Raw genomic sequence first — 20083 nt, forward strand, 5'->3', positions numbered from 1 at the left:
TAGCTCAAGTTGGTTTTAAGATTCCTTCCCATCAAACTAGGAGTCCGCTTTTTTCACCATTACTTCACATAATACCAATTACAGCAGAAACCAACTAATTGATAGGATGATGCACCTTAGCAATGGGCAACCTCACTTGTTTAGTAGGTACTAATAAATATTGCTATTACTGTAATTGTGTAAATAAAAGATTTAAATTTATATGTTTATATTATGTCTCATTGTATCATAGCATGTGCTTGCAAACACTTAAGACCTAACCTAAGTTGAGACCACAATCTTGATTATGACTAATTATCTTTTATACCTATTTAAAAAAATGTAATATATTATCTTATGAAAATATCATGAACATTTTTGTATCAGTTAATTCTCAAGTTGTAGTAAATTCATGTGTCAGCATACTGTGTTATTTCTAGCCTACTAATAGCATTTTACATAATCAATTTTTTACATATAATTAAAAGTTATTTTAGAGTAAATTCACTCATACCAAAAATGATACAAGAATAATATTAATGACATGGATTTGTCTACATATTATCTAAAAATAATTTGATTATTTAAGTTTACAAAAAAAAAATTTATGTTCAAAGTCTAGTACAGAGTAATATAAATTCATTATATCAAACCCACAATTGAAGGTTAAAATTTATTATAATATATTTAAGGTAAATCAAAAATTATAAAAATTATTTTAAGCGTTTTATCTATGTTTGATATGGGTCTGAGAGTTAACAATAATGTACTTACATCAGTGACATCCTCATAAACTCAGATATTGCTCATTTATTTTTAAATCCAAAAAACCCAATTATCGAAAAAGAGGGTTGTTGTAGTTTACTGCATAGCACTAGGCCTAGCACCACTCGCAGCAGACAACCATACGCATGGACAAAACCGACCCTGCTATATAAATAACAGTCGCAAGCAGTGGCAGCAAAAATGATGATTAAAAAGAAATAGTTTACTATTTGAAAGGAAAAATAATAAAAGGTGAAAGTTATATTGTAAAATAAAACAAGACAGTTTGTTTGGAAAAACAACATGTATGTATATTTATGGGATTTGCATTGATAAACAATACAATTAATATTAGTTTTTCTTCCCTGCTAAAATGATTCCGTCATACTAAAAGTAAAATAAAATATTATTAGATCAAATTTAGTATAAAATAAATAATAGTAAATAAGACATTTACTTTAGTTTGGAACCACTTCATTGCGTCTTCTTTGTTTAGTCTATGTTGGTAACCAACTTTGCCTTGCTTCCTTCTTCTGTGAGCTACGTTGAAACCTAATAAAATAATTTAAAAATAAAAGATATTGTATAAGATAATAGTTTCACAAAAACATAATATATTGTATATTATATTATAGTTTATGTTATATTATATTATATAGTTTATATTATGAACTTTATGATTTACTAAAACATTTAACACTTTTTATCAGATTTTTTATTCAAGTTTTGAAGGGATTTAATGTTTTTTTAACACACAATAAGATATCTTCAAGTCTGAACTAATATATCTAACCCACTAGAGCTTAATAATAATATGTCAATTCTACTTCACCTTAGCCAAAAAAAGTATATTTAATTGTATATAATATGCAATAATATATATATACAGAATATAGAACAGTAAAAAGTATTAAGTTCTTAAATTAAAAACACATAAGACTTGTCTTAGCATTGTATAATGAGCCTACAGAATTTATGTATATCTGTAATAGTTTTCAGTAGCTGACTCATTTCAAGTTAAGACAGTAGGTGGCAGATTTGTGCACAGGATAACCACTATCACGTGGCAATACACAACATGTATCAGATAGTTTCCTAGATAGGAACAACAAGCGAATGTTGACTGACAGCAACCTAAAGAAAACTGGTCTACTACTCACTTGAACTGAACAATATACACTTTACTTTATTATGTTAATTTTCAAAATTTATAATTTAACTACAAAAAATAAATAGCCTTTAAGTAAAATTATTTTTTGTATCTTTAAAATAAATGGCAAAAATGGAAGAATAAGAAAAGAAAATTATTAATATGTAGTATACATTAGACATTTCTGAGACTAAAGATGTGACCTATCTACTTGCTTGACATTTCATAGTACTTAAGCAATAAATGATTCTCTATTTGCTTGTTTGCTATTTTATAATCTATTATTATAATAATTAGAAAATAGTAGACGATAATAAATATCAACAGCATATATTATATGCTCTAAAAAAACATTGAAAAATATGCATGCATTAAGGCATAAAAAACAAAAATATGATTAGAATTTCATAAAAAATGTATTTAAATATAATGCCATGAATTAAGCACATTTTACTTCTGTGTAAGTGAAATTAATATTGAAATTTTTTACATAATCTTGATAATATAAAAATTCAACATAATATTTATCAAAAGCAAAAAGAACCAACTAATACTTTTAACTGAAAACATCAGCGATAGTTTTTGAAATTAAGAGTTTGCTGTTAGTTTTGACATTAATGAATAATTAAATGAATTAAAAACATTATTTTTGTTCTATCATTGTTATATTTTTAATATTTTAATTTTTCAGTGAATAATAATAATTTATTGAAAATTGAACTGAGAGAACTGTTAGTTAATCTGAACAATATGCATAGAAACTATGTAAACCAACAATTTATTCGTAAAAAGCCACTTACAAGAAAAATGCATTAACATTTGTATTACTACTAATAAAATGACAATAATCTAATTCAGAGCTATCACAATGTAAGGTATACTAATGCAAGGGGTTGTATTGAACATATGATGAAAACAAATTTTTAAATTTTCTTAATTGTTCTAAAAACTTTTTTAGGCCAAGTACTATATACCATTATCAAAAATGAAATCAAAATAAATTCTAATTAACAGTAGAAGGATACATTAATCAAAATATGGTATGTAAACCATGAGACAATATAATACACAATCTAACTAATTACTCAAAATGTTGTTAAGAACCACTGTTTTAACTAGTATATGTATATCTTAATATTAGTATAATATGTATATGTTAATATTATTATATGTATATGTGTGAGCCGTCGGGCTCAAGGAATGTGCAAATGAAGCCATCGAGACCTGACGACCGGCCTGGACGCCTCGCGCATAGAAGTCGAGAGCGGCAATCCCGGATTGGAGACAGAGCATTACATTGTACAGAACATTGAGAGCCTTATTTTTCATTAATATAGTTGTTTTATTCTTAATTACATATAAAGAAAGTTAATCAGTCCTAAAGTGTTTGTGAATTTATTTGTGAGGACATCTCAGGATCGTCCATAACAGATGCTGTATTAACATCAAAAGCCTAATCAACATAATTATTTTGAAAAAAATAAACATTGCAAATATTAAGGTGGTTGTTTGGTAAAAAGGTAGAAAAAACACTTCTTTCATTTGAAATTTAGATGTAATTAAATAAACTTACCTTGACGTCCTAAGACAACGAAGAAATCTAAACCATAGATACCAATGCTGGGGTCGTATTTGATACCCAAATCGATGTGTTCTTGAATACCAAAACCAAAGTTACCAGTATCTGAGAAGTTTTCTCGCCTCAATTCGTATTCACGAACCTTTTAATAAATGATTCAGTTAAATTAAGAAATCAAAAATCAAACCAAAAATCAAACAAACTTTTAATCCTCGTTCCAAGATTTCTTCAGCCTTAGCACCACGTACAGTGCAGTGCACTGCGATTTTTTCATTTCTTCTGATACTGAAAGATCTGACGGTATAACGAGCTTTGGAGAACACTGGCTGTTGGCCAGTTAACTGTTCCAACACCTGAAAGTCAATAAGCTCATTAGTCATACGAATAAAAGATTAAAACAACAATAACAGTAAAAATAATGCACCTTAGCGGCACGGGTGAGCTTGTCACCAGATTCACCAACACAAATGTTCAAACATAATTTGCGAATCCTCAATTCTCGCATACGATTTTTCATCTTCTCCGAAGACTTGTTGCCTCCCTTCTGCAACACAAAACAAAATCATTATATCTTGAGATTGGGATAAGGGGAAAACGACAATTTATTCTCTATTTGGAAATTATGTATTCTTAATGAGTATTACGCCTCAGTAACGAGTGAGGGTATATTGCAATATAAGAACTTGGGTAATGTGGCACTGGTTGTCTATAGCCCCAGAACCAATTAGTGGCTGCTGAGTCTGATCATTCAAACGAATAATAGCCCGGTGCGATAATAAAAATTAAAGGATCTGTCGGTATACATTTATTACGAAGTCAGTCTGCAGACGGTTATTTGTCGTCAGGAAGAGAACATTCTAGCGTTCGGTCGATTGAATTGGATGAAAAATATTCACTCACCTTTAAGTCGACGAGGACCATGATGGAGTCGGGAGTACTGTACTTGTATAAATAAGAGATAGTCACGACGCGAAAGAACGGAACGTAACCGAACAGTCCGCCGTCATGAAGTGGAGCTGGTGTAGTGGTAGTTTCTTGTTTTGATCGACGTAACCTCAAAAATATCATGGAATGTAAAACATGGCGGTGAAGGCATATCGCTGTTATCATTATTCACGCGGTAAATTTGACTTTCGAACGTTTTTTATAAAATCTTGTTAATAACAACTTATTATAAAAAATACAAATTCGCAAGCTTTTTTCCGTATGACTAATGACTGTACGAGTATAAGATGACAGTCGTCTAGGCTTCTGAACACCTTTATCACAAGCGCAAATAGGAGGGGCATATTATTAGCACACCCAATTTTAAAATTAGCAATCTCAAATAATGTTCGTATTTATTTATCAAAAATATAACTAAAATGAGAAAATGCATACCTTAAGCACCCTTAGATTTTTTATTGAAATTGCGCCTATAACCTTTATAATCCAATCTATTTAGTTTGTCATTATTAAAACTATAAAACACATCTTAGAAAATTTTGTGTTCTGAGAAATATATTTATTTTTTTTTTTATTTTATTTAATAACTTAATGCTTAGTTTATCCAACACAATGAATATACACTAAGTACAATGCAAATTTCAGTAATGGTTACACAAACATACATCGGAAAGTCATTTGCAAAGCACAATCATCTCACCTATTTGTACACTTAAATGTTCTTTAAATACTGTAATTGAACCAGAAGTGTATTTTCAATCAAATAAATCATTATAATTTAATTCCTTCATTGAAAACCCGAGATTAATCAATTTTCTTAAGTGTACCATATGTATATAGACGGGTGGGTTATAGCATCCAATAAATTTCACAGTAGGTGAACAAGCATGTTTCTACCTCTTTTAAAAATCTCTTTGGGTTGATTAATCACAATTTGACAAACAAAAAATTAAACCATAATTTCATTTAAGACAGAGTTTTAATATATGTTTTTAACTATTTTTGTATATAAGATGATTTACTAAACATTCAATGTATGATTTTTAAGTAAATACCTTAATACCATTATTTTTATTACACAAGAAGGTTCTAGTAAATATTTGAGATATCATAAGATAAATATCATATAAATGATGACCAACAGTGTACACAATATATTGTACCAAACTTAACAACTTATTTTTTGACGGTAACGATTTAGAAGTAAAATGCTTTGGGATAGCTCCTATTAAAGTACAGGAGTTATACAAACTATTTAAACATTTAAGATGGTCTAAGCCAGGGGATCAACAACTTTTTTTAACATTAAATAATATATGTTATTAATACTTAAATAAAAAACTACCAATTCATTAATATACTTAAAAAAAAATAATAAATTGATTAATAAAAATTAATATTAAAAATGTGTATTTCATAAAAATTAAAATATCGTTTTTACACAATGCATACCATTTATTAGAATAACATTTTTATGAAATATTCTTAAATATTTTATGAAATTGAAATTGGCTTATTCATTTTTTTTAATTCTTCTTTAACATGTTTTGGTATTTTAACTCTAACTCTTTTACGTTTTATTTTATTTTCAACTTTGGGTGTGTTATTATCTTCAACAATTTTTTTCTTTTTGGGTTTGCACGAAAGTGGATTTGGTCCTTTAGCTCTTTTAAATACCCCAGGGTAATCTTTAATTTCTTCACTACTGATTAAGTCTGTTTTTATTGAACTTTTCATACTTGTCAATACATTGGTTTCATGTTCAGTTAAATTAAATCTAAAATTAAAATAAAAACCAATAAGACAAAGTCAAATAAATATATTTTGATTTACATCATCATACCTAGATTGTCGCTTTTGTTTGGCATAATCAATAGAAGTTGGTGAAGGTGCTTTCAGAATGACACTTAAACCATTAAAATACATAACAGGGACAGCAGGTAAAACATAAAGGGCATTTTGAAGTGACTTGTCTTGAGTGGCAACAATATATCTGTAAAAATTTGAATTTTGTCATTCAATTATTAAATAACTAATGATAAACTTATAACCTATTCAATTGATACCAAAAATTATAAATATTCAAAATAAATGTTTATAGTAAACCTAAATGGTTATCAAAAGCAAAGAAAAAATAATGATAAATACATTTTCAGAAATATATGATTATTAATTATTATTTTAACAACACTGGTGAACATTTTAACATTTTTTTCTTTCAAAGTCCTATAAATTACTTTTATTACCTAGTTTTCATATTATCTTTGGTCATTGATGTTAGACAACTTGCTCCAGATATGGGTTTTTTTTCGTGTCCACATTTATGTATACCAAAATTCTTTACAATGTGCATAGCCGGTCGAACAGCAGCACCTGCAAGATAGAATTATTTTATTTTACAATAATTAAACAAAACTGTATTATATTCTTACCCAAAGCTTCAGTCTCAAGAACAACGCACTGAGTGGTTAAAAATTTAACATCACCGCCCAAATATTTGGGAATGTCTTCACGTAATTGCACTCTGTTCTATAAGTTTAATTATCAAATAACACTTTAGCAGTACCAAATACAACCAGGAAGGTATCTATGATATAATAATGCCAGTATAGTTACTTGTGCTGAAGCCATGCAAAATGTACCATCCACCAGTATTTGAAATGGTTTTCGAAAACCAAAGCTGACACAGTAGAAGTTGATATTGCGTTCGGCTTTCTGGTGACGCTTGAGACGCATTTTATCTTAATCTACACACCAAGATCTACCTTTAGCAAAAAAATGTTTGAAACCTATTTGAAAGAACTTCCTCACGGATTACTCTAAAAGTTATAATAGATTTAATAATAAGATAATAAGAATAAGAAATTATTAAAAATAAATAATAATGAAAATATATTCTAATACTCTAATTAGTCTGTATGATGATTTAAGATAGTACCACAGAATATTCTTTTCTAGTGTAGTCTGTCGACAGCTCGAGTAGTTCGACACCTATAATGTCATCATGGATTTAAAATAGTAGAATGATAAATATTTTATGAATAAATTCATTGTATATTGTATTTTGTATTTAGTTTTAGTATTTACATTGTTTACATGTGCCTCGTTTTTATCAATTTTAGATAAGATGAAAATCAGTAGTATATTATCTATGGTTGTGCCCATGGTTTAAGATCGACTATCACTATCCTAAACCGTGGTTGTGCCTATCCACGACGTTACGACGTTTCGGCCGTAGATGATAAAAATAGAGCAGGGATGGCCAACCCGCGGAAGGCGGGCCTCATGCTGCCCGCCATGGAAAGTTTTGCGGCCCGCGACATTTATCAAATATGTATTTACAAAAAAAAATTATATAAACACTAATAATTCTAATCTAATATGATAAAAATATATACGAGTAGACACTAGCTTACAGCAAATTGTATTTTTTAAATAGAAAAAGCTTAGGAACGAGTTGATTTTGGCCCTATCAAAATACTTGAAAATTTAATACAGAGTTCCTCATAAGTTATTCTTATAGTGAATAAAAAACGCTAACGTACCCCTACTACTTTTCTTTTAAAGGGGAACGCATGGAACGGATTGTTATGTAACTTTTAACCCCCCACCGCCACGATTATGTAAGTTTTATTAAAATGCTAGGGACGTTACATTTTAAAAGTAGCTAGAGTACCTCTACTACTTTATTTCCAAGTCAACCACTGTATATTATAGATAATAATATAATTTGTTCGTATTTTATTTTGATACGAAAGATGTATTTCGTTTTCACATAACATTTATCAATCACAAATATATATTGTACCTCTAAACAGGAGCGTATTTATGGCGGAGGCTGAGGGGGCTTCACCCCCCCCCCCCCCTCGAAATCCAGGAATTATTTATGAAGTCTGCTTATTATGTCCTATCAGATGTAAATTTTCTAACTCATATAGGCTGAATTGGGAATTTCAGTTGGAGAAAATACCACAGCTCCCCCAAAAAAAATATCTAAATACGCCCCTGCCTATATAATTAAACTGTTAGTGCCAATATTTTACAACGTAATTTACAAGCGTTCTCGTATCTCGTATCTGCAGCAGACATAGGCGTCACTAAGGGGTATCGAGAGGTATCTTTTTCTACCCCTAAAAAGTCTTAGATTTTAAAAATATATTCGATTTTTATTATTCAAATGTTTATAAACATAGCCATTAGGTAGTTGTGTTTATGGTTAAGACGGTTAAGTCAACCCAATAGTATATAGGTATTGGGCCAATACCTACTAATAGACTGCGCCACGGCGATAGTGCCGTTAGTGCCGATATTGATGACAATCTTTTGAGATCGAATATTTTCATTTCAGTCTTCTCGGTTGATAATTGAGATCATGATTGACAGTAAACAATTATTTTGGTTTAAATGAGTAAAGATTGGATTTAATCGTGGCGGTGTGCAGATTATGAAGCCGTGAGAGTGTAATTCCCTTGATTCAATAATATAACGATAATATGAGCATGTTCAGTATGGTTTGGAAAAAATATATAATTATTATTTATTATTTAATGTCTATTAAGATTCAATTCTATAATAATTAGAAAACTTTTAATTACAATTTACATTGCTATGATATTATTATTATTTATTGTTATTTATTAATATTGCTTATTTGGAACTCAGTTAATATAATTTGTATTTTTCTTTATTGAGTGTAAGAGTATTTCCTATTCAATAATTATATGATATGTGAAAAATGTATTTATATTATTGTTAACAATTAACATTTATAAGTAGGAGTGGTGCGGGACAAAAATAATGACCGGGCCACGAAGACGCAAATGTTCTGAATATACATATAAGTTATAACTATATAGGTGGGTACTTATTTAAAAAAAACATGGGTTGTTCGTATACTATAGCGGTATGAGTGGCGTTCAAGCATGACTTATGCAAAATGAAGTTCCGTGTATGTCAAGTACGCGTTCTTGAAATTTTTAAAACCGATAAATTCGTACACATATTATGATACACGATCTTTCTACTTAATAACAAACACCTACATAGTAATACCTATATTAAAATATATGTAATGTCGCCCAATTAAAACAACCGCGGTGGCGTCGAGTGCCGTGAAAACACGGTGCTTATATTATGATATTATTATTTTAAACATTTAGAATTCCGTGACCTACTCTACAGCAGTCCTCGTGGTGGGTGATAACGACCACTAAAAATTCTGGACCGATCACGCAGGTCACTCGTGCAGAGACACGCGCCGTCGCGTCCTCGGTCTTGCACCTGCAGGTCAACCTGCGCAGTGTATGCGATTATAATATTATTATTGTGACGATGTATTATCGAAAACTCATTTTATGCTCGTCCATTATGCAACGGTAGGTACAGCGTCGGCCGCGTGTTGACAATTTAATTAGGTCGATATGTGCGTTACGTTTCCCAACACTCGACACACTTATTCACAATTACTATATAATACCGCGGCACAATTAATCGCGAAATTATAGGTATACAGTGTGATTTTGTCCGACATTGTGACTGATCGTTTAGTTTATGTGAGTAGACGAATCGGTCGATTCTCGTATTTTTTACAAAAAACCACAATTCACATACTACGATTGCCATAATATAGTTAACAATCAATTAACAAACATCCGGTTTTTATGTCTGTGATTTTTTAAGTTTTTAATCTCCTAGTTCAAAGAAAATGAATTAATCTATTGTAGGCATTTTCTTAAGCAAATACCAATGCCGTATCCAGGTATTCTCTTCGGGGTAGTGGGTGCTACAATAATAATTTATTGCTTGGGGTAGGGTTCTGCCGCCTACCGATACCATCGGGTATAGTAAGTTTGATATTTCGGAGGAGGTGGGCTTAAGGGCTTAATCCCTCGCTAGTTACGATACTAGTAGCCAGTACCTATAAGCTTAACTATTTGAATCACGGACTCTGTGAAGATCTTGCCACATCAGGCATCGTAATATATACGACGATTTAAAAAAAAAAAACGTGTATTGATGATGATGTGTACAATATGTGGACAAAACTAATGTTTTAATATTACATGTATAATAACAAATATATTACATTAAAACACAGACAAAGGTGTATAATTAAAGTTAGAAGCCGTTTAAGTATAGATGTATGCCCGGAATAAAGGGGCCGAATAATTCGGTTCCTGTGCCTTCCCCCTCCCTATAGTTGAGTTTCAACAATATCAAAACGTATATATTACATTTTATCAAAATAATTTACCATAATAAATAGCAATTGTTTACAAAAATGTCTCCATCTTGTGTCTTGGACAATAATAATAAACTCTTAAATACAGTATCTATAATACACTACGTTATTTAATTTATATTTTAGATACTTTATATTTTCATGCAAGTATCTTATCCATCCTTGTATATAGTGATATTTATTTGAAATGCTTTAAACTGCATATAAGTATAAGTGGTAAACAGTCAACAGACATCATTTATTCGGTAAACTCAAAAGTCGACCATGACAATAGGACGAGTATATAGTTCGGTACGTGCTATAACAAATATCAAACGAATCATCCTGTATACATAATACGTGTGTGTATGTTATACATTATACGCATAATTGATAATGTTATGCATGTCGCATAAATTATTACAGGTTGACATACGACAACAAATAACACGTTGTTGTGATGATGTTGGCGCGAGTGATTAATGAAAACAAACAGGAAAGGACATATTTGTATTATTCTATTTTTCACCGCGATAACGGTCATCCCACACCATGTACCAAACGGACAGAGGGAGGGTGTGACGACGATGTGTAGAAGGAGTAAAGCTTGGTGGAGGTGGAGGAAAATGTTGCGATGGTATATAAACGACAACGACGATAATAATTGTATAATATACGCGCATTTCGTACAAATCGTGTTAGTCATATTTTTTTTAAGTAACAAACCGTCGACACTCGACGCGCCTACATACATATACGAATTAGAATTGGACCAGAGGTCTCGTGCACGTTTTCTAGAAATACGTCCCGTTCTCGTCGACTACCTCCATACACCGGCAGTCTACGTCGATCGACGGATCCATCGGTTCCTCGGGGTTCCTGCACCATACCCGCTGAACACGAGAGACAAATTATCGTCCGCGATCGCAGTGATGGCTTCGTTGTCTGCCGTGCATGTGTGGGCCGTCGCCGTCTTGGCGGTATTACGGTCGCGGTCCGCGTTCGGAAGTCCGTACGGAAGTCTGCCGCCGCCCATTTACGCCACTGCAGACGACGCCGTGACGCGCAGCCCCGACGCGCCGTCATTCAACGTCACGACCGCCGACCGCGACGTCCGGACGGATCAAGCGCGACACAGCTATGGTATACATCACACGCAAGTTGTTTAAGAACTTTTTTTGTTAGACTTTAAAAATGTGGTATATACCATAAAGCACCGCCGTGTCGATTTTAAATACCACGTACTCATATATATTACGAGTATGTAGAATTATATTAAATCGAGTATAGTTAGATAGTAAAAATCGTCTCCCCCCTTAGACTATTATCAGTGAGGTGCATGAATGGGGTGAAGGGTTAAATACACAGTGTAAAAATTCAAAAATGTGTTTATAAATCGTATATAAAAATGTATATTATAACATAATCACCTCCTCCCCGCTCCCTTTTCCGAGGCAAAATTGATTGACACGACGCGTGCTTTATATAATACAACTGAATTGACCTATAAACTATTACATAGAACCTACATTTTATTTGGTTTAAGTAGAAAAAATATTTATTCATGTGATGTTTATGAGTGTAGTTTTTATCAAAGATTTGGCATCTACAAACCCCAAAATAGACGCATCGTCTTTGATAAAATCAACCCTCGTAGATCACGTGTAACTCTTATAATATACTTAATGTACCTTTATTTTTATTTCTTAAGTTGGTAAACATAATGTTTATTTTTATTTCTTGAGTAAGTATACCTCATGTTTATCAACTAGGTAGACTATATTGATGATACCTACATACCTTCATGCATATTATGTTTAATGGTTATAATGTGTTATGTGTAAACTATTTACAGTATGAACTAGAACTATAGATATTTATACTGTTAAACAAAATCTATACTTATTATAATTATTATTGGTCAATAGTTTGAAGTTTGAACATGTAAAGAACATAGATATGTATAGAATTACCATTTACTAAGGTGGAATATCGAATACGAAATAAACTTTGGATACCAGATGATTAGTTGCCGTTCAACTGAAGTCAGAATACCTACCACAGATAATAATCATAAAAGCTAATAGTCATCAAATAAATATCATTACTCAAATGATTTAAATATTACATTATTATAGCCATATACATTAACGGTTTGTATTAACACTATTTAATACTATAAAAATTATTAATTTAAACTTTTTGTTTTGTACTAGACTACTAGATGGCCTACCTAAAGTATGAACATACTTATGTACTAAAATCGATGATATGATAGCATTACAAGGTAAATTTTCCAAGCATAGGTAACAGGTAAGTATTGATTAACTCCCTTTATTCTTAATAATGCATTCATTCAAAATTCTTTTTTCTAAGTATACCTATTAATGAGTTTTAAGTATACCTATAAAGACCATATTTTAAAATATACCTACATACATTTTTATACCATTTAAATAATGTGCTGTAGTGTTACAAACTTATATTTTTTGAAAGTGAACCTTCCATGTTTAGTGTTTACTCCAAATTGTTAATCAAATGATATTTTTGAACATTTTAATGCATTTAAATCAAAAATCAAATAGATTGTTTTGCTTCTATTAAAATGTATGCACCGACGACATAAAATATATCCTTACGTTGTTTTAAAAATTCTTAAATAAAATAAATGTAATGTTATGTCTAGTGCTAATAGTACACAGACATTTTTCACAAACTATAAATTGTTAACAATACATATATATGTACGATGTACTTATGAATTAGTACTCAGTATAATAGGATTTGTATTTCCTTATTCATTATGCAGTACTTTATTACCTAGTTATACTTAATTTAAGGATTAAAAATATAAAATAATTTATTATTATTATGAGTTATATTTATTTTGTCATACAGTATTTATGACATGGAGTATTAATAATTTACTAAAAATTTCTACCATTTTACATCAGATAAAAATAAATAATTTTTCGTATATTAACCGAAGAGTATATTATCTAAGAATGACTTAGTGGATAACACATTATTCCATGTATTTTTAATTTTATTTGAAGAATTATATTCAAGTACATATAGATTTAAGTATTGAATATAAATAGTTAAAAATTTATTTTTAATCAATGGTATAAGACAATCCGAAAGACGGAAATTAAATTTGTTTAAAATCTTCGCATGTAAACTTTGATTTGGGATGTAAAAATATCACAATAAACAAATTAATAGTGGAGAAATAATGGTTACACGTTGTTTCCACAGCCCCTATAGTCGTTAAAAGCTTTATTTTATATTTTTATAGCATGTAATGTGTTTTATGCCTTTTTAGTTTATATAACATATGTATGATATTTTAGCATACCTACTATTATAGTAAATCCTACCCTTCTAACATGACACTATCAAAGTTTCAACGGAAGGGTGCAGTACCTAAGGGTGTTGGAAAACAAAACATATTTATAATACTATTGTTATTCACGGTTTACACGTACAGAAATACATCAAAAATATGTACCCCATTTTGGGAATGGTATGTGCATTGTACGTGTGTAGTTATTTTAATGGATAACTGAAATCACCGTCAGACCTCAGACACTGCATTATTTATTGACATTGAGTTCAACCCTCGGTAATGTATTTTCGGAGATTTAAGTATTTATATTTTCAAGTGAATTTTCATTTTTATTTGATAACTGCATATTTTAAGTCTACAATAAATAAAATATGACGTAATGTTATATATACCTAGTATATTGTATATTATATACAATTAATTTTAATAAACAATAGTGAATTCTCAATAATTTGAAAAAACTAAATTTAAGTATAAGCGCTTGGTTTCCTAGAAAACCTAGAATTAAAATGAAAGTAGTTTATTCCACGAATGCACCCTTTCTAAAAACCGAAGTTGGAAGTGACGAGAAACTCTACACAATTTGATTTTTTTGCCAAAAACTCTAACTATAATTTGAACTAATATTAATTCAAATTTACTTCAATGATTGTGGTTTTATCAAGAAAGTATAGGACATCAGTGAGAGTGAGACGGCGAAGTACCTAGTTCCAAAACAAAACGAGGAGGCAAAGTGCACCTTTGCTAAACAAATGGATTGGGCTTGAGGTGGTTTCCATTTAATTTAATGAATTTATTCATTACAATGGTGGTATCGTTATACTGCAGAGTGTTGGAAATTGTTCTAATGAGGAGTTCCACTCCTCCTATCATCTATTGCGGCTTTTCAACATAATGACTGCGATCAGGACGATAAGGAAAATAAGGCAGAGGCTCCAATCATATCATCATACTAAGACAAATTTTCTCTGACAGTTTTGTGTCTATAATGTCAATTTAAGAAGTCTAAAACGGATAAAAAAAAAATTGTGATGATATTTTTATAAGAATATTATCTTTTTATACTAGATTGTGTTTACGGACAACAATTTATTTCAAAAATGATAATTGTTTTATAAATTAAGCTTAAATTTTTTATACAATTTTTCCTTTATTCTTATTGATAATTTGATCTCTCATTAATTAAATAAAAATCTCAATGAATTTAATTATCAGTTCTTTCAAATTTTAAATTATCGATGAGTATTACCTTACCTATACTGGCTATATTATATACATGATAAATATTTGTCATTTATTAGTTATTAAGTTAAGTTTATGGAATTAATAATTATGTTATTTATTGTAAATGTATTAAGCTGGATAAGTACTGTAGAAGTGTAGACTGTAGTATATGTAAGTGTTTTTCACGATGCTTTTGAAAACTACTGGAAATTTCAAAACTTGACCGACCTCCTCAATGCCACAACTAGATTCACTTTCAAACTGAAAAGCTACTGAAGTTTAAAATCAAAGCACTATTTCGGGCTTCGGCAACTTATTGGGTACACAGACACAAAAAAATATACATAATATATACCTATATTTATAAAAACACTAATTATTATAAAATCAATAAATTCATCACTTCGCTCAGATTCTAAAACTTAAAAAACTAATATCATGCTATATAATATAGGTACTTACACATTACACTTAAATATAATAAATAAACTTTTTAATATAGTATAAAAAAAGGGACTTATCACTGGATGATGGCTTTTCTTATCATGTTTTACTGATGTTTTTTTTGTTTATGTTGTTTTGAAAATTTGTTTATTGTACTAGTTTGCACAGATTGTAAATGTTATATTTTTTCTAAATAAAAAAAAAAGAAGAAAAATATAGTATAACATATTTTAGTAAATAATAATCATATAATACCAACACGACGAATGTATGCATTTTATTATATTGGATTTAATTTTTAAGTTGGCCTACAATTTTTAATGCCCGTTTCACGAGTTAATTATAAATAACAATAATACGTCAATACCTAATTATAAAGTTTAATAGTATAATGGGCGTTAAAGTCTTTGCGTTCACCTTATGGTTGACATTTTTATGTAGCACGGGTGCAGCGTACTTATAAATAATATTATTATGCTTATTATATGCATGGAGTACCTAGAGTCTAGACAGTGTGATATTTTAATAATTAATGCAAGGATTCCTAACCTTTTTTAATTGACGCCTCACTTGATCAATTTAAAAATGTTTATGACAAATAAATAATAATGAATATAAATAATGTCATAATAATATACTGTTTTTAATAAATGATAGAAATTTATGTTTGCATATGTAGCACACACAAGTATACTACACGGCACACCCAAATAATTTCGCGGCACACTTTTGGGCCGCGGCACGGCGGTTGGGAATCCCTGAATATTAATGATTGACGGGCAAATTGCGTATGTCTCATGCTGAGTGGTATTATTACGAAATTCGTGAGGTTCACAAAATCATTAGGTTTTATAATTGTGTCCCATCGTATATTTGAATATTATTTTTCCCGTTTAAATAAAAATCATTTACATAAGTATTTAATGCGCCGCCGTCATGCCACACACTGCAGAGATTCAGAGTGGCGTGAAAATAAGACGTCAACACATACTACATACCTTATACTTATATACTTCTTTGAATAACTAGTTGCTTATATGAAATTGTACGTATTTATAGTTGTTTTTTTTTATTGATCTCGAAAACATAACACCTATAGCAAAGCCCGGCAAAGGCCATTAGTTATAAAAATGTTACCTACCTATAATAAGGTTATACAATACGTATTATAGGTATATTGGTATATAGTCAAGCTTCCAAATCATAATAATATGTCGAAAACCTTATGCACTGTATTAGGTTGGTGTACGAGTATATCAATAAAATGTTTTAGGCAGGCTGTCGAAAAAGTTATTGCGGCGTATGCAAACGCCACGGGTTGCAGATGAGTCGTATTGACACATACTATATTATGACTATTATGAGTAATAGTTAATATAATATGACATACTGATATAATAAATAATAAGCAATATTGATAATGCGCTATGTATTGTCTGTACACATACTTATGCCATTTGCCATTGTCAATTGTCATGCTAGCCACGGCAATCAGTCCATTAACGCCATGATCATTTCAAATGGCGTGACACGCAATGCATTGTATACGTGCTATTACATATTATTATTATTATATATTATGTATACCTACTTATAACATAATATTGTCCAGGCGCGTACTGGCCCACCGGGGTACCGGAAAAATCCCGGTAGGCCCCCTTAAAAATTTGAGACCTATTAGGTACCCGTAGTTTCAGTTAAGGTCAGTATTTTTATTATTTTTAATAATAAATAATAATTATTTTAATTGAATTATTAAAAAAAGAAAATTACGAAACGAATCTAGTTGGTCAATTACAGATAATGCAATTTTTGGTATACTAACTGGCTAGTGGCTACTGGCTACTACTGTACTATAAAGCTTCGATCATATTATTATACCAATAATACCTAGGTATATTCGTCGAACACAAATCATTTTTATTTAGAATTCTAGTGAACACTAGACATGACAGAGCGGCCGCGGCATACGGGTACACGGTATCCTCCGTCTGTTTCTGCTTATAATAAAGTTATTTATAAATTGCTTGGATTAATAATAATTATTATCGACGATAATATTATTAACCTAGTATTATTACCATAGAAATTACACAACACTTAGCTACTTAGCTTATTTAGTTATTTCGTTCATTTGAAATTAGGGTTGCAACCGGCCGGTATTTTCCCGGCCCGGCCGGTAATTCACATCCATAGACTTAAAAAGCCGATTGCCAGTATTAACCAATAAAAAGCCAGTATTTTCAAAATAATAATTTTAAAATTATCTGAACGAGAGTTTCGATATATATATATATATATATATATATTAATATTATATCGTTTTTGTAAAATTGGTTATCATATTGCTGTCAAATCATACCTATATAATCGTAATGCCATTAGATGTCTATCGTCAACTTTGACACTTTTATAAGTAGTAGGTATATATAACGCCGTGAAAAATACCGCTAAATATACATTTAAAAGTTTATAATTTACTTTACTTTATTTAATTATTTAATTATTTTATCATAATGTAATATTAATATTATTAAATTTATTATTTTAAAACTATGTAATATATCATTCAATTTATTAATTATACTAATATCAAATCAATTTATCAATTATACTTATATCAAATAAAAATTTACTGAAATCATGACCCTTTTTTTTTTTTTTACTTACACTTGGGCCGGTATTTTCCAAATTGAAAGTTGGCAACCCTATTTGAAATCCTTCGTCGGGTTTAGTAGTTACTTGTTTTCTACAATTTCAACATTTTTTTCTGATTGCCATACAGCCATACAGCCCAAACAGGTAAGTTTCTGATTTTTTTTTTGATTTTTTCTAGAATAATACATTTCTTAAGTAATACAAACTATTAAAATAATAATTTGAATAAATTGAAAATAGTCTTTAATGTTAAAATTATTTTAGATTTAATGTGTTGAATCTAATTAGTGTTATATTATACTTATATAGTTATATATAATTAAATAATAATATTAAGACAGTCATTAAAATTAGAACTCAGAAAAGTCAATGCAAAATTTGACTACTATTTGAACAATAAATTAAATTAAACTATATTTATTATATTTATGATATTTTAATATTATTACCGATATGAAAAGAAAAAGTATAACCATTGATTATAAAAAGGATTATAAATACTAGTATTTATAATCAATGGTATAACTATTGAAACTTCAATAATTATTATTACGTAGTACGTAAATACTCTTTGTCGTGTTTCATAGGTATTATTATTTTTTTTATGTTTAACCTATTATAATTTATTGAAAACTGAAAACTATAATTATTATTAGTACCTTTATTATAGGAGAAGTATTGGCAACATCGTTCCTTCTCCGGTCCTCGATACCATAGAAAAAAAAAAAGTACCTATATTATCTATTTATTCAGCATTAATCATAATAATATAGTAAGATGCTCGTTGTGTGCTAGAACGCTTGATAGTACGAACAATATTTAGTGTTTATAACTATTGTATTTAATATTTATTAAGCCACAATTGAGTGCGTGCGGCTGATGTTATAAAAATTAAGTTATCAACAAAGAGGTTTTCCATATTATATTATTAATAGTGTCTCGGTTAAACAAAAAAATAAATAAATTATATTTGAGTATTTTTTAATATTTGATTCTTAAATCGTTGAAACTTATATATTATAGAAAAATAATATTTAACTCATATTTTTTTTTTTTTTTTTTTGAAAATACTTAAAATCTGTATACAATTAATACAATAAGTAAATTTTTGAAAAATGTTTATAGGGCTTGGGGATGAGAAAGAAGAGGGCAAATGTCTAATGACACTACTTCAATAATAATTCTTTTTTTATGTTCTATTTAAAAAATTAAAAAATTAATATTTTTTGGCTGATTAAATAAGTGAATCACATTTAACTTATCTTCTAAAAATTTATATTTGGCTATAAAATATTTGCCTATATTTGACTATATTTGTATAAATATAATTTACCATTCTCTTATCATCTCATGATACTGCACTGTTGCCAAAACTTTAGATTTGATTGGCTTTATACTGTACCTGGGACGTTTAACAATTATTACAAATCTTTTCAAATCCTGATATTTTATCGTATATTATACCTACGCAATATTTAAAAAAAAAATATAAACCAGCGATGTTCTTAAAAGAAAAGTTACTATAATCTTCACTTTACTATAATAGTCTTAAAGCCATAACAAATAAGTAATATTAGGTACTTCTTGATAATAGAATAATTACTCGATTTTGACAAGTCATCAATTTAAAAAAAATTTTAATCCTATTTATAGTACTTTACGATCATTAAATATATTCCAGTGATAATGGTACCTTTATAGATCCACATTTTTTTTATGTACCATAAAGGACAATAAATTGCAATACGAGTTGTGCAACGAACCTTTATA

The 20083-nt window shown here is 29.5% G+C and overlaps 3 protein-coding genes across 9 annotated transcripts; 1 reads left to right on the forward strand and 2 right to left on the reverse strand.

Moving 5' to 3' along the window:
- Positions 1 to 1029: 1029 nt before the first annotated feature.
- On the reverse strand, positions 1030 to 4534 carry RpL11 (ribosomal protein L11). Its single transcript, XM_015516502.2, has 6 exons — positions 4374 to 4534; positions 3898 to 4017; positions 3677 to 3826; positions 3468 to 3615; positions 1202 to 1296; positions 1030 to 1131 (listed from the first exon to the last, which is right to left on the reverse strand). The coding sequence occupies exons 1-6, from the start codon at positions 4392 to 4394 to the stop codon at positions 1096 to 1098; spliced, it is 570 nt and encodes a 189-aa protein (XP_015371988.1). The 5' UTR covers positions 4395 to 4534; the 3' UTR covers positions 1030 to 1095.
- Positions 4535 to 5811: 1277 nt separating this feature from the next.
- LOC107172834 (rRNA-processing protein UTP23 homolog) lies at positions 5812 to 7529 on the reverse strand. Of its 5 annotated transcripts, none has more exons than XM_089222122.1 (6): positions 7323 to 7529; positions 7035 to 7237; positions 6851 to 6947; positions 6665 to 6791; positions 6262 to 6411; positions 5812 to 6195 (listed from the first exon to the last, which is right to left on the reverse strand). In XM_089222122.1, the coding sequence occupies exons 2-6, from the start codon at positions 7152 to 7154 to the stop codon at positions 5913 to 5915; spliced, it is 777 nt and encodes a 258-aa protein (XP_089078248.1). In that variant the 5' UTR covers positions 7155 to 7237; positions 7323 to 7529; the 3' UTR covers positions 5812 to 5912. The 5 variants fall into 5 exon arrangements, with proteins under 5 accessions (XP_089078248.1, XP_089078251.1, XP_089078250.1 ...); XM_089222125.1 differs by having other exon boundaries at positions 7035 to 7165; positions 7357 to 7520; XM_089222124.1 differs by having other exon boundaries at positions 7035 to 7179; positions 7357 to 7520.
- Positions 7530 to 11430: 3901 nt separating this feature from the next.
- LOC149057761 (uncharacterized) lies at positions 11431 to 13507 on the forward strand. 3 transcript variants are annotated; one of them, XR_016190725.1, is made up of 2 exons: positions 11431 to 12791; positions 12855 to 13507. XR_016190725.1 is itself a non-coding variant. In XM_089222128.1 (2 exons), exons 1-2 carry the CDS (start codon positions 11571 to 11573, stop codon positions 12569 to 12571), a joined length of 216 nt encoding a protein of 71 aa, XP_089078254.1. In that variant the 5' UTR covers positions 11431 to 11570; the 3' UTR covers positions 12572 to 13507. The 3 variants fall into 3 exon arrangements, 2 of the variants coding, with proteins under 2 accessions (XP_089078254.1, XP_089078253.1); XM_089222128.1 differs by having other exon boundaries at positions 11431 to 11781; positions 12567 to 13507; XM_089222127.1 differs by having other exon boundaries at positions 11431 to 11781; positions 12623 to 13507.
- The last annotated feature ends 6576 nt before the right edge of the window (positions 13508 to 20083 follow it).

The sequence above is a fragment of the Diuraphis noxia genome, unplaced genomic scaffold (genome assembly GCF_037042655.1).
Source record: "Diuraphis noxia isolate RWA-SAM2 unplaced genomic scaffold, SU_Dnox_SAM2 contig0003, whole genome shotgun sequence".
NCBI classification, from domain to species: Eukaryota; Metazoa; Arthropoda; class Insecta; order Hemiptera; family Aphididae; genus Diuraphis; species Diuraphis noxia.

Bases quoted from the DNA above. Each gene is read 5' to 3' on its own strand.
- RpL11 (XM_015516502.2), bottom strand. From the start codon at position 4,394: ATGGTCCTCGTCGACTTAAAG. The intron at 3,827-3,897 runs GTGCATTATTTT...ATTGACTTTCAG, and splicing joins AGCTCACCCGTGCCGCTAAG to GTGTTGGAACAGTTAACTGG. The intron at 1,297-3,467 runs GTAAGTTTATTT...TTATTTTATTAG, and splicing joins CGTTGTCTTAGGACGTCAAG to GTTTCAACGTAGCTCACAGA.
- LOC107172834 (XM_089222122.1), bottom strand. From the start codon at position 7,154: ATGCGTCTCAAGCGTCACCAGAAAGCCGAACGCAATATCAACTTCTAC. The intron at 6,792-6,850 runs GTAAGAATATAA...TCTATCTTGCAG, and splicing joins TCTTGAGACTGAAGCTTTGG to GTGCTGCTGTTCGACCGGCT. The intron at 6,196-6,261 runs GTATGATGATGT...TTTTAATTTTAG, and splicing joins AAACAAAAGCGACAATCTAG to ATTTAATTTAACTGAACATG.
- LOC149057761 (XM_089222127.1), top strand. From the start codon at position 11,571: ATGGCTTCGTTGTCTGCCGTGCATGTGTGGGCCGTCGCCGTCTTGGCG. The intron at 11,782-12,622 runs GTATACATCACA...CCATTTACTAAG, and splicing joins TCAAGCGCGACACAGCTATG to GTGGAATATCGAATACGAAA.